The 12,758-nt window shown below is 39.0% G+C and overlaps 1 protein-coding gene across 1 annotated transcript; it reads left to right on the forward strand.

Annotated features, from left to right (window-relative positions):
- The first annotated feature begins 2,949 nt into the window (after positions 1 to 2,949).
- Positions 2,950 to 11,302, forward strand: LOC148839234 (mitochondrial carnitine/acylcarnitine carrier protein-like). The gene is made up of 9 exons (XM_088931051.1): positions 2,950 to 3,175; positions 6,145 to 6,237; positions 6,470 to 6,597; positions 7,147 to 7,237; positions 7,640 to 7,757; positions 8,504 to 8,576; positions 8,764 to 8,873; positions 9,504 to 9,625; positions 10,441 to 11,302. Exons 1-9 carry the CDS (start codon positions 3,074 to 3,076, stop codon positions 10,501 to 10,503), a joined length of 900 nt encoding a protein of 299 aa, XP_088787177.1. The 5' UTR covers positions 2,950 to 3,073; the 3' UTR covers positions 10,504 to 11,302.
- Positions 11,303 to 12,758: the final 1,456 nt, after the last annotated feature.

Consider the following 12,758-nt stretch of genomic DNA (forward strand, 5'->3'; position numbering starts at 1 on the left):
TGTAGTCAATGACCTGGGTGAAAAGAGTGTTGAGATGTCGGGCAAATCAATAAAAAGCAAAACAGTATTTTTTTTTTATTATGCACATCAGTTGTTTTGCACTTCCAGGTTTATCATATGCTAGCCTTTCTGTCATTTTATTAATATTGTAATGCTTCAGGGTTCAGGTGGGCACCCTTGCCGCTGCCACATCAGGTCGGCCCCCCACTGTCGGGGACTCGAACCCGGGCCTCCAGCATCACTCAACAGGGACCCAGCCTGTTGAGCTAAAGAGAGATCTCCCCTCAGCCCAGCGGCTGTAGCCCCTGCTATCACAGGGAAGGGCGGTGATGTCACCGCTCTGGTAAGCCGGCTCTTACACACTCACTGGTGGCCGTAAGCATTACAATATGTTTCTATTTTATTGTATCTGCATGTAATTATCCTTGTTTGCATTAACAATTAATGTAAACTTTGTGCCCATTGTAAGTCATCCTGGATACACGTTAAGACATTTAATTGAATATTATTTAATTTTGGGTTCACATTGAATTGAGGTAAAGCACTGTGAACATCATAGAGGATGTCTGAAGGCCTTTTAAAATACCATCTAATTTGTATGCCTTAAAAAAGCAGTGATTAGGGTTGTGGACTCGTAACTGAAAAAGAAGCAAGAAATTGAAATTTTCAGCAGTTACAACTATCTAGGCACTATTGTTGATTACAACCCTTTGAGGAAAACACAGGTCCCATACATGTACAGTATGTAAGAAGAGACAACAGTGATTGTTCTTCCTGAGAAAACTCTACTCTTTTAATGTGTGAACAATGACTTTATTCTATAGAACTTTCATTGAATCAGTCCTAACATTCACTGCAAAATAATGGCTGCAAAATAATTTAAAATGTAATACAGCAGTAATACTACAAAAACAATGATTACATTTAAAATTCATAAAAATATCACAGGGCAAACCATAGTCAAGGGAAGCGGTTAATTAGAAATCAAATTAAATTAAAGTATTGATATTTCCACAAAGCTTTCCAAGCACACAACATCCTAAGCGATTGTCAAGGTCTACCAACAAGCACAGCTGTTCTGGGCCTGTAACAAGTCAGTGGGATCTACTGTAACACGCTAAAACAAAGAAATCAAAATCCTCGCGTTGTAGAGACGCAGGAACGCAGGGAGTTAATGCAATCAGGTATGAGACAAAATCAGCATACTTTTGTCAAACATTCAGTATGGAAAATACATTAAAACTGAGCTTTTTATCGAACTGAAAAGTAAGGAAAAACATTTGTTTCCAACTGTGAGCAAATTGGCCACTTTACAGTTAATGCAATTGGCTCACTTTACCCAGTTGTGCAAAAGCCTTTTGATTTTCAGATTGTATTAAACGTTACTAATTTAAAGTGTCACTAGAGGGAGACAACGGCATTCTACTGCAACACCATTGAATTGATTATTTTGCTTATAATTATAATAATTGCTTACACTTATACAGCGCTTTTCTGGACACTCCACTCAAAGCGCTTTACAGGTAATGGGGACTCCCCTCCACCACCACCAATGTGCAGCCCCACCTGGATGATGCGACAGATGCGACAGCAGCCATAGTGCGCCAGAAGACTTATCACACATCAGCTTCAGCAGAGACTCATGAAGCCAATTCATAGATGGGGATTATTAGGAGGCCATGATCGATAAAGGCCAATGGGAAATTTGGGCAGGATCACTACTCTTTATGAGAAAAGCCCTGGGATTTTTAATGACCACAGAGAGTCCAAACCTCTGTTTTACATCTCATCCAAAGGACAGCGCCTGTTTACAGTATAGTGTCCCCATCACTCTAATGGGACATTAGGACCCACATGGACCACGGGGTGAGCGCCCCCTGCTGGCCCCACTAACACCTCTTCCAGGAGCAACCTTAGTTTTTCCCCAGGAGGTCTCCCATCCAGGTACTGACCAGGCTCACACCTGCTGAGCTTCAGTAGGCTGCCAGTTGTGAGTTGTGAGTTGCAGAGTGATATGGCTGCTATAAGATGACAATTTAGTTCTGACTTGTTTTCTGATTATTTTTCATTTCACTTTTGTTTTTTCAATACCGATTTTTTTGTAATAGGAAAATAGTTTATTATCTGTAAATTCCATCATGGTGGTTGTTTATCCCCTTGAAAGTCTTCTTTACACTACTGCCAGAAACCAGTAACTGGCGTTGACAATCTTTAACTAAGGATCGTATTTACAAGGTTAAATGTATTTTTAACCTCAAACTCATTTTGATATTGGTACTGTAGCTTCGCAATATATTTTTCAAAATGCGTGATTCCAAATGGAGGTAGGCCTATATTATAAAATATATTTTTTACCTCGTCACACCTGATATTCAGGTTCCTGGGTTGTTTCATTCCTAATGTGTATGGTTTATGACTCACGCGTTGAAGACGTTGGCTTAATTATTCATACATTCTGAAGATATAAATAAGCTCATATTAATATTGGTTCTTGCACATTTGATGCTTGTTTATTTTATTGATTTGATTAAAAACCTGGCACGAAGTTTGTACTTTCCTAGGCACCTGTATGATTTTCCGGCAGCAAACCAACAATAATAACTCTAGATGTGACAGGTGGCAGATCGGCCCGTGTTAAAAAAAATGCTTGAGAGAGAAAAACTGTGCCCAAAACATTATCAGCACGTTTCGCAGTGAAGCAGTTGCAAAACAAATCCCATCTCGAAGTAGTATTGGTCTTTTTTATTCACTTGGCGTTTTTTAGAACGTGTGAGGTGTTTTCAAACATACTACTGTACATCTACGGTATACTATAGTGAAGCGCAAACCGAAAGGCCGTTCACCTGATAATCTTGTGGGTGGCGCCTCCTTGAGACTGACTTGCTGCCAGGGCTGTACGTAACCCCTTGCTGGGGAGGACTCGAGGATGTGTAAAGTTCACTTCATGACACGGGAAAAGGAGACGCGAACGAAACGGGGGTGGGAACAGGCGGTGGGAGTGGGTTATGGGGATATATCCTCCGGGTTACTGTGAGATTTTAACGGCTAGTGTTTGGAAGCCGTTGAAGATCTAATGGGAGAAATACAACAAGTTTCTCCTGTGAAGAACTTCTTTGCTGGGGGAGTCGGAGGAGCATGCCTCCTGTTAACGGGACATCCCCTGGACACTATTAAGGTAATAGTGTACCATGGTGTACTTGGAAGTGCGTGCAACTTCTTGCCACTGTACACTCTATTCAATTAGTTCTCAGGCAGGGGCAAACGTTTAGTGATAAAACCACCATAACAATCAATGAAACGCTTGTCGATACATTTCGGGAGCTGGTCTGGTGTCAATTATCAATGGGTTTGTAATGGGTTGACAATGCCTCTCTTTTGGGGTGAAGACTTCATATCTGTAAATTACATATGGCATTTTTTTAAATAAAGCACGGGGCCAACCCGGGCTATATGAATGAATATGATTCTTCCTTCTATGTAACAGTATAGTGTTAAAGAAATGAACTAATATTCTAACTAATGAACTAATATCTCTTGAACCAGTATTTTACGTTTCAGTGCGTGGATTGGACGTTACAGGTACGTTTTCACAAAGTAACTATCGACATTAGGTTGAAATAAAAAAAACACAATGTCTTCATAAAATGTCATTTAAAATGCAATGGAAACTAAATGAATGCAGACCAGCACTGGAAAAAATGTTTTGAGTTAGCGCACAAACCGGTTTTTCTTCAACTTGGCGGAACGCAGAATTATTGGCAGCTTTTGTAGGGCTCACAGGTTGACGCAATGCAGTACAATTAGGCTCCTGTCACTTTTCTTGAGAAAAGTGGATTATAAACACCCTTAAAACATATTTGTATGATAGCATGGGGCTCGGATTCTGGGCACGCAAAAACCTATGCGGGGATAATGAAGGCATGACTTAATCTTTCATTTCTGTACACTTCATAGCCTTCCTAAATTGTATTCCTCTTGCTTTACTTCCTGTGGAACCAACTACAAGTAGAAGAACAAGCGCTTCTTTATGCGGCTCTATTATTTTGTGTTGTTTGCTCTTCGAGATTTTTAGCTCGCTTGAGTCAGATGTGAGTGCAATGCCAAGCAACTGCTGTCTGGTTTGAATTAAACGCGAGCGAAAACACGAGCGATCGCGAAAAGAAATAAAAAAATGTAAGGAAATCATTTGCAAAGCTAGCATTGTGGTAAAAATTGCGTCTAGTCCAGCGCTTGCCATTAATCGTCAAACTTTTAATTCAGTTTGACGTTGCTAACCACTGATCTGTTCAAAATTGACCTTAATAGTCGTACTGTAAGTAAATTATTATTATTGTTGTTGTTGATACGTTTATGTGTAAACAAACATTCATTCATCCTACAAAGTGCTACTTACAGTATAATGCTTTGTTTAATTAACAGATATTCCGTGCAAACATACATTATACAGTAAATGCAGATACCGTAGTAGCAGTCACGGCTTGAAGACTCTAGTTTGCACTTGAAATCGGTCCTCTTTCAGTTAATAATAATCCTTACATTTTTCTGGACACTCCACTCAAGGCGCTTTACAGGTAATGGGGACTCCCCCCAACCAATGTGCAGGACCCACCTGGATGATGCGATTTAGGGTTTTAGCGACAGTCGTTTGGTTTGGAAGGCCTAATAAGTTACTTTTGACGGTCCAGTACCGACGTGTTTGTGGTTTTAGTCTTCCATAATAATAATTTCAAAAGAGATTGCTTCATAAATAATTTAGAATTTTCACAAAAATGTTAAAGTTGAGAAAACCTAAAAATAGTCTCTACTGTGTCAGCATTTGTCAGGAGCCTTCAGAGCACGTTGTCACTCTGATGTGGTAATTCAATTACTAGGACTTTAGTCTTTAGACGTCCTCAGGAGACAGTCAGATACTATTCATTCATAACAGCCAGTTTGTTCCAAACTAAAGAAAGACAACCGAGAAAGTTTATTAGAAAACAGGACTGGATCAAAAACAGTCAAGAAATTAAGACAAGAAGACAATGTCATAATTTGAGATAGAGAAAGACCCCCATGGCACAGTTTACTTGCCAAAAAATAGTAACCTGTATTTACGTGATCTGAAGTAGAAAATTATGATGTGCCAGTAAAGTATGTATTGTACCAGCAGGTGAAGGTTTCTTTACAGAAAAAGCACTAAAGTAGCAAGATTACAACATTTTAAGCTAAATTTAAAAGGGTTGTAGTTGTGTGGAATACATTTGTTTCTTCCTCCTCAGTTTGGTTACTAGCAGCTTACTGATTCAAGTTCCTTGAAGTATTCCAGTAGTTAAAAATGCTCTAAGACCCCTTTTCAGAAAAGATTATCGTTAGAAGCTGCAGGAGCCAGCTTTATCAGGGGAGGCAGCCATTTTCGTCCAGTGAGTGACAAACTTCCCCTGCCTATCAGTCAAACTCTGCTCTCTCCTTATCTAGAACAGTTTACTGTCACCGTTCTGTCAGATAATTTCTCTGTGTTTGTAGGGTTTGATTGTGGTTCGTTATAATTTTTTTCCCATTTTTATTTTTTTTAAAGTGTTATTGATTTATTCCTTCCCCCCCAAATCAAACAACCAAACACAAAAAGGAACATGAAGATGCAACTTAATAAAAAAAAATGTATAGAGCCATCACCAATTTCAGACTATGAGTTATGAACAAGGATATAACCACAATGTTTTCATGAATGAATTTAAGCAATGTACAAAGTGTACTTTACATTCTTCATGCATCTGCTTATCTGTACAAACAGTACATCTCTCTTGTCTCTGTGCAGGTGTTCAGCTCATTGTGTGTCTGTATACAATATGTGTACAGTATGTCTGTATATTTGCCATGGGTATTTCATTGTATCTGTCTGTTTGGAATTGCATATTAATTCCTGAATCTGAGTGTTTGTGATGTTTGTGATGTTTGTCTTTCTAACACTCTGCCTGTCTGTCTGTTTGGGTGTTTTTGTTCTTAAGTGTGTGTGAATTTGTGACTCTTTGTTACACTTACATTGCATTATATTTGTACATTTATGTACTTAAAGAGCCTGTGTCAGTTATTTACAGTATGTGCATGTTTATGGACATGTATGGGCACATGTATGTGAGTCACTGGTCTGCATGTTTTGGCTAACAGGTTCGGCTACAGACTCAGCCCAAAGTTGCTTGTGGCCAACATGTCATCTACACTGGGACCTTTGACTGCTTCAAAAGGACAGTGGCCAGAGAGGTGAGATCATACACTCCATATCTGCTGATAGCTTGCTCTCACATGGGTTGGATTCCACTTCTGAATTATATCACATGTCGTGTGTTGACAGAACCAACTTGATCATATTTAATGTTGCAGGTGGCAGCTCCGAGACAATGTGATCTCCAGTCTATGTCCCTGCAGGTTAATGCTGACAGACTGCTCTCTCACAGAAATGTTTCTGCAAATGCTGTCACTCCTTTTTTGACAGGGAGTGCTTGGTCTCTACAAAGGCATGGCAGCTCCCCTGGCAGGGGTGACTCCAATGATGGCAATCGGCTTTTTCGGGTTTGGTTTGGGGAAGCGACTGCAGCAGCAAGATCCCAACACCCCCCTCACGTGAGCCCCTGGGCTTCTGGTGAAACACTGTTCAGTGGGAAGCAGTGCCCATGTCTTGGGTTGGCAGTGGACATTGTCACTGGTACAAATGGGGTGTAGTGATGCTCCAGCTGACATAAACTATTTGCAACATTTCCAGATGTAGCAGGAAGGTTGTGGTTTGGCTATCATAGAGAAAACATCTTAGCAAAGGTTTTACAATGTTGCTGGAAGAGTGGAATAACATTGTAGCCATATTAAAAAAAAACGTAAAGACATTTGTATTATTTATGTGTTTGTTAAATACTTTACCAGACAATGTTTTATGCACAATACTAATATACATAATGTTACAAAAAACTGAACATTACAGCAGCATTGTGTTCATAGTACAGTATATTTGGCTGTAACAGCACTGTAAAGGATGTATCAACCATATCCCCTGGAGCCCACAAAGGAGACCTGCATTATCACGGTGTTTCTGTATGTAATTATGCTGTTTTATGATGTTGAACAATGTTCTTAGGTTAGCTTGGGTAGTAACGCTGGCTTCTCTCTGTGCCCACGCAGATACCCACAGATCTACGCAGCAGGAATGTTGGCAGGTCTTTGCACCGCTGGCATAGTGGCACCAGGGGAAAGAATCAAATGTCTGCTGCAGGTCAGAAAAACAGTATCCAGATCCTTCAAATATTAACCATAGCACCATTGTCCCAGCCATGGGATTCACCCCTTAACAGAAATTAACAAATATACTAAGAAACTGTTACATCTTGGCTAAACTGACATTGTAGATTTTTTTACTGTACAGGAATACTGACAGTGCTTCTACCAAAAGCACTAAAAACTAAATTTAGGGATCTTGAGGATCTTGCGTTGGTGTGTTTGTTACTGATTATGCAAACTACTGTGGGAGGGTGGAGAGAGGTACTGAGCTATATTGACTGAATGGACTTTATGACTCTCTGCAGGTTACAGTAAGATGATTTCTGAGACTGATTAACTTACAGCGAGCATGGTCTTTATCTTGCTTGAAAGGTTTTCCTGTTCTAATGCGTTTTAGGTGCAATCTAGCTCAGGTGTGCTGAAGTACTCCGGCCCTATGGACTGTGCTGTGCAGCTCTACAAAGAGCAGGGGATCCGCAGTATTTACAAAGGCACTGTGCTCACGCTGATGAGAGGTACTGTTTGAATACTCCCGGCAAGCTGCCTTCCTTACACAATGTCAGCTGGTAATGTACCAAGTGTGATGAAGCAAAAGACACTGGAGGGGTGAAAGGTGGAAAAGAGCACCCTGAACAGTGTGTTATCTCTCCAGCAAATAAAAGATCATTCTCCACATTTTCATGCGGAATTAGGGAGATCTCTAACATCAGAGGAGAGTGGATCTCCCAGAGTATAAACTGAGTAAAGCCAGACAGTATTTGGCATCGACATTAGGTTTGAACACTGGTGAAGTCACAGGTGTATTACAGGTAATGTATTAGAAAGACAATAGTGCAGGGAAGTTTTTATAAGAAACTAACAAGCTAGAGCTGATGGTTTTCATGTCAGACTGTGAGAGAAACTCAGTCATAACTTTTAATTAATGACATATGGCCATATGGTATCTACAGCAGTATATTCTAGCCAAAACCTAATACATTGTTCAGGACATAGATTGCTTGCGGGTGAAAAAATGATGAACAGCAATGCCAGCCCAGGTTCTCATGAGCAGGCCCTTAAGTTACTGTATATGCTGATACAGGGATCTGAGGCATAAGCAAATACTTCTCAGGTTCCAGATAGTACTGGTAAACCAGCAAACATTTTTATCTGCATTGAAACATGTGATTTCCATGATATAACAACAACAACAATTATCATCATCTACATCGTGGATACATCTATTATTCTAACCAATGACAATATACGTTTATGGCTCCAGATGTGCCCTCCTCTGGCGTGTACTTCATGAGTTATGAATGGCTCAAGAACGTCCTGACTCCAGAAGGTCAGAGGTGAGTTTCTCCTACCACTGTGTATCTTAACTCTGTGTTGTATTGTGCCCTATCCTAATCCTGCAGACTTTCACAAGAAGTTTTAACAACCTATGGTGTTGTACAAAAAGTGTGAACATGTGTTTAAAGGTTTAAATGGCTCCTCTCCTATTCACTTTTCGTGTCTCTTGGAATGCTCTTCATTTAGTGTCAATGATTTGAGCACTCCTAGAATCCTCTTTGCTGGGGGCATGGCAGGCATCTTGAACTGGGCAGTGGCGATACCTGCGGATGTGCTCAAGTCCATTTTTCAGACAGGTAGGAAATTTCTGAAGGATTTTTCTTTAAAACATTAACTGTAATAGGCTCATCAGTGACTCATCTCATTGGAGTTTAGGCTGATCTGCACAAACTGCATCAGGAAGACTAAGGAATCCAATGGTTGCTTAAGACCTCTGTCCCTGATTGCTGTCAGGGTGTTGCAGTGTTCCTTGTCTAACTGAAATGCATAATCTGATTCACAATTGCATTGTGAAAATAAGCGATAAGGGTATAATAGATGTGTGGGCAGACAGGGCTGAGCAGCAGTATTTTTATAGAAAGTCAAAGTGATGGGCAATTCGAATTCAAAATAGATCTGAAACTGAAAAAGAGCAACAGGATGAATTTAGAAAGCCGTACCGCTGTTTGGGGAACATGGGAAATCCCAATGGGAAACATAAATTTCAAAGGTAAAATTCCCAGAAATATTAGCAGAAGTCCCCATGGCTCTCAAAAGTAACTGCCACATTTAATTTGATTAACCTTCTCCTGATCCAAAAAACATTAAACAATTAATTGCAATAAACTGAGCAGTTAATTGCAATGCCCCATGAAGCAAACAGCTGTGCAAAATCTTAGCAGGTGTTCACCATAAAATCCTGTCGAATGCAACATTGTATTCCACAGCTCCGGAAGGACGATACTCAGGATTCCTGGATGTGCTCCGGGAGTTATTGAGGGAGGAAGGTCTGAGATCGCTGTACAAGGGCTTCAGTGCTGTAATGCTCCGAGCGTTCCCAGCCAATGCGGTAACTGCTGTACTATGAGATTCGCCACAGACACTCACTTTTTACCGGGATATAAATATATGATTAATTATATGGCTGTGTCTTTATTATATGTCATTAGATATTTATTTTATCATGCTGTGGCTATGCTTTATTTCTGTATATATTACTACTGTTGTGAAATATCTGATTAAATGTGTAAAGTGAATAGTACACAAAGGCAGACTGTGGTATATCTTGGAACCGAGTAATTGTACAAGTACAGTAGCAGGTTGATAAACCTATAGAAAAATGAATGTGAACTAATTTACGTGGTAAATTATTCTTAAAGGAAAACATAAAATAATCATGCTTATTTACTGTACTGAACTGCTTTACACCACTATATCAATAAAGGTTAATTGTTTTCACTATTAGAAATAGTTTCACACTGAAATAATGTCAGACGCAGGTTTGCAAGCTTCTCACAACTGTTTTTATGCTTTTTGGCTTATTTTGTTTAGCAATTATAGTCTGTTGAGTTAGTATAGGAATTTGGATTGGCGGCAGATGGTTTGTGCCAATAACTATATGTTTTGGTCTATTCATGAATATTCATTCATATTAATGAACCTATTCCAGTAAATGTCACAAGACAACTAAGCCTGTAAATGTAATCTGAATTTTTGTTATGTGCTCTATGGCACTTCATGCTTCATAGTTTTACTTTGTAAAACCATCTTTAAAATCATCCTTAAGTAATTTAATTGAATGTTCAGTTGTTTAATTAATAAATTAAAAATAAAAAGAAATATAATAATTCAGCACTATTTAAGAATTACTCTTTTTTCCACTAGGCATGCTTCCTGGGATTTGAAGTCTCCCTGAAGTTTCTGAACTGGTTGGCCCCAGAAATGTGAAGAGCAGGATTGTGTCTTCATTGACAGCTGTTTCTATAATAATGGATAATCATTTTGCACTTTTACAAAAGGCTTTTAACTTAAAATTGAACTCAAAATATATACTTTTAGCAAAAACAAATTTGGCTCAGGTCAACATTTATAAATGTCAAGGCATTGGATAGTGTTTTAACTTTCAAAACTCATGTTAACAAATTTTAAGATAAAGTCTAGACCTGGTTTCTTTTATCACAACAAGTCTTTTTTGTGCAAAGAATGACCCCTAATCAGAGTTTTATTCAAGTCAATTGTGTCACATTCGAGTTATGTTTCAAGTCAGAACAGTTCAAATCTCGAATCACTGTGGAGATGTGTCATAACCGAGACTCTGGCATGCAAGACTTGTGTATCTGTTACATGAACGCGCAGCAAAAATTTAAAATGTTTTTCAGTGCATTTTATTTTCAAATAGCAAATGATTACTTTTCAAATGCGATCAATTAATAGAACACTTAGCTAGAATGAAAACTGATTGAAAAGATGGTCAAAAAAATTGTGAGGCTGACATTAAGTTTTTTATTGGGTTATCGTTACCTGTAAAACAACCTGTATAACCTTTTTGCTTTTTAACAATATGGTTTCTTTTAATGAATGAACTGTATAGTTTGTGGATGACTTAGAATTCTTGACCTGTATGCTGAATAAATAATTGTGGAATGTGGTCTAAGTATACTAATCTTCAAAGAAAATGAAGATAGTATAACCCTTTAATAAATGAGAAAAACATTTGGCACAATTGTGCAGTGGTTGTGCTAACCTTTACCAGCCTACAGAGAATTACTCCTATCTATCCATCCATTTTCTAAGCCACATTATCCAGTACTGGGCTGGAGCCTAACCTAGCAGCAACAGACACAAAGCAGGGCACACCCTGGATGTGATGCTAATCCATTCCAGGGCACACATAGACACAAACACTCACACTCAATTTTAGAGAAGTCTATTAACCAATCAGTATGTTCTTGGTCTGTGTGAGAAAGAAACGTGGGGAAAACATGCAAACTCCACACAGAGCTGCAAGGCAGCGATACTAACCACTGTATCACCGTGCCTCCCAGAGTTAGATTTTAAAAATATTAAATTTGACAGACAGCTATATGGATATGAATGACAAGATTGTGGAGTATGATGGCGGTCTACTGTGTCTTTCTTAACCCAGGAAAACGTTAGAGCTGGAGAATCAATCTACTTGCAAGTTAAGGATTTGGACTTTTGGAAAGTTGCATTGTTGCTATTCATTGGTAATAGTAAAGGTTTTAAGAAATTACCTTAAATATTTTATCCAAAATTCAGTCACCTGTGCAAATGAGTACCAGTAAATATGATCAGTTAAATCTGACTAATCAGATATCACATGCTGTTCCCACTTGTACAGCTGGATTGATATAAGGAAGATAGGCATGACTGCCATTAAACTTTAGACACATTCCTTGTGACTGATAAGAATATTACTTATCTAGGAATCATTGTAAGGAAGAACATCCAGTACTGTTCATGGTGTCTTTCCGTCTGGCCACATTGTCTCCAGATAATCGCACTCATTGTAACGGAGATAAAGATGTTCACATGGGTTTTTCCAGGTGCCCTGGTTTTCTCTCACAGCCCAAAGACATACTGGTAGGTTAAATAACTTCTGTGAAAACTGGCCATGGTGTGAGTGTGCATGTGTCAGTGTTTGTGTCTGTGTGTCCTGCGATAGACTGGCGTCCCCTCCAGGGTGTGTCCTGCCTTGTGCTCATTGCCTACTGGGATAGGCTCTGCCTCCCCTGTGACCCCGAATTGGATGATGCAAGTGGAGGAATGGAAAATAATAACTACAGTATACTCCGACTGACACCACACCAGTCATCTGAATATATTCAAGTTAATAGTCTATATTAGGTTACTTTATAGATAAATATCTCAAAACACTGACATGCCAGTAACAAAGTGCTTACGCTATATTCTTTGGCTAAAAAAATCTATTATTTTTATTCTATTATTCATTTGTGTGTAGTGTGTTTACCACTGGTATTACCCTTAAATGGTTATGAGTGGTTACAAGAATGCATGAATCGGCTATAGAATATAATTATTTGATACATACAACATTTTTTATCCTTGAGAATTCCACAGCATTTTACACATACAGTAGGAGGGGACACATTTCACGTACAGCTGAAGCAATTATGTGTAGCAATTATGCCCCAACAACCCCCTACACAGCAGATCAGGTG

The sequence above is a fragment of the Atractosteus spatula genome, chromosome 2 (assembly GCF_055471065.1).
Source record: "Atractosteus spatula isolate fAtrSpa1 chromosome 2, fAtrSpa1.hap1, whole genome shotgun sequence".
Taxonomy (NCBI): Eukaryota; Metazoa; Chordata; class Actinopteri; order Semionotiformes; family Lepisosteidae; genus Atractosteus; species Atractosteus spatula.

Excerpts from the sequence above, each read along its gene's own strand:
- LOC148839234 (XM_088931051.1), top strand. The coding sequence starts at position 3,074 with ATGGGAGAAATACAACAAGTTTCTCCTGTGAAGAACTTCTTTGCTGGG. Across the intron at positions 7,758-8,503 it reads TGTGCTCACGCTGATGAGAG|ATGTGCCCTCCTCTGGCGTG; the intron begins GTACTGTTTGAA and ends TTATGGCTCCAG. Across the intron at positions 8,874-9,503 it reads CAAGTCCATTTTTCAGACAG|CTCCGGAAGGACGATACTCA; the intron begins GTAGGAAATTTC and ends TGTATTCCACAG.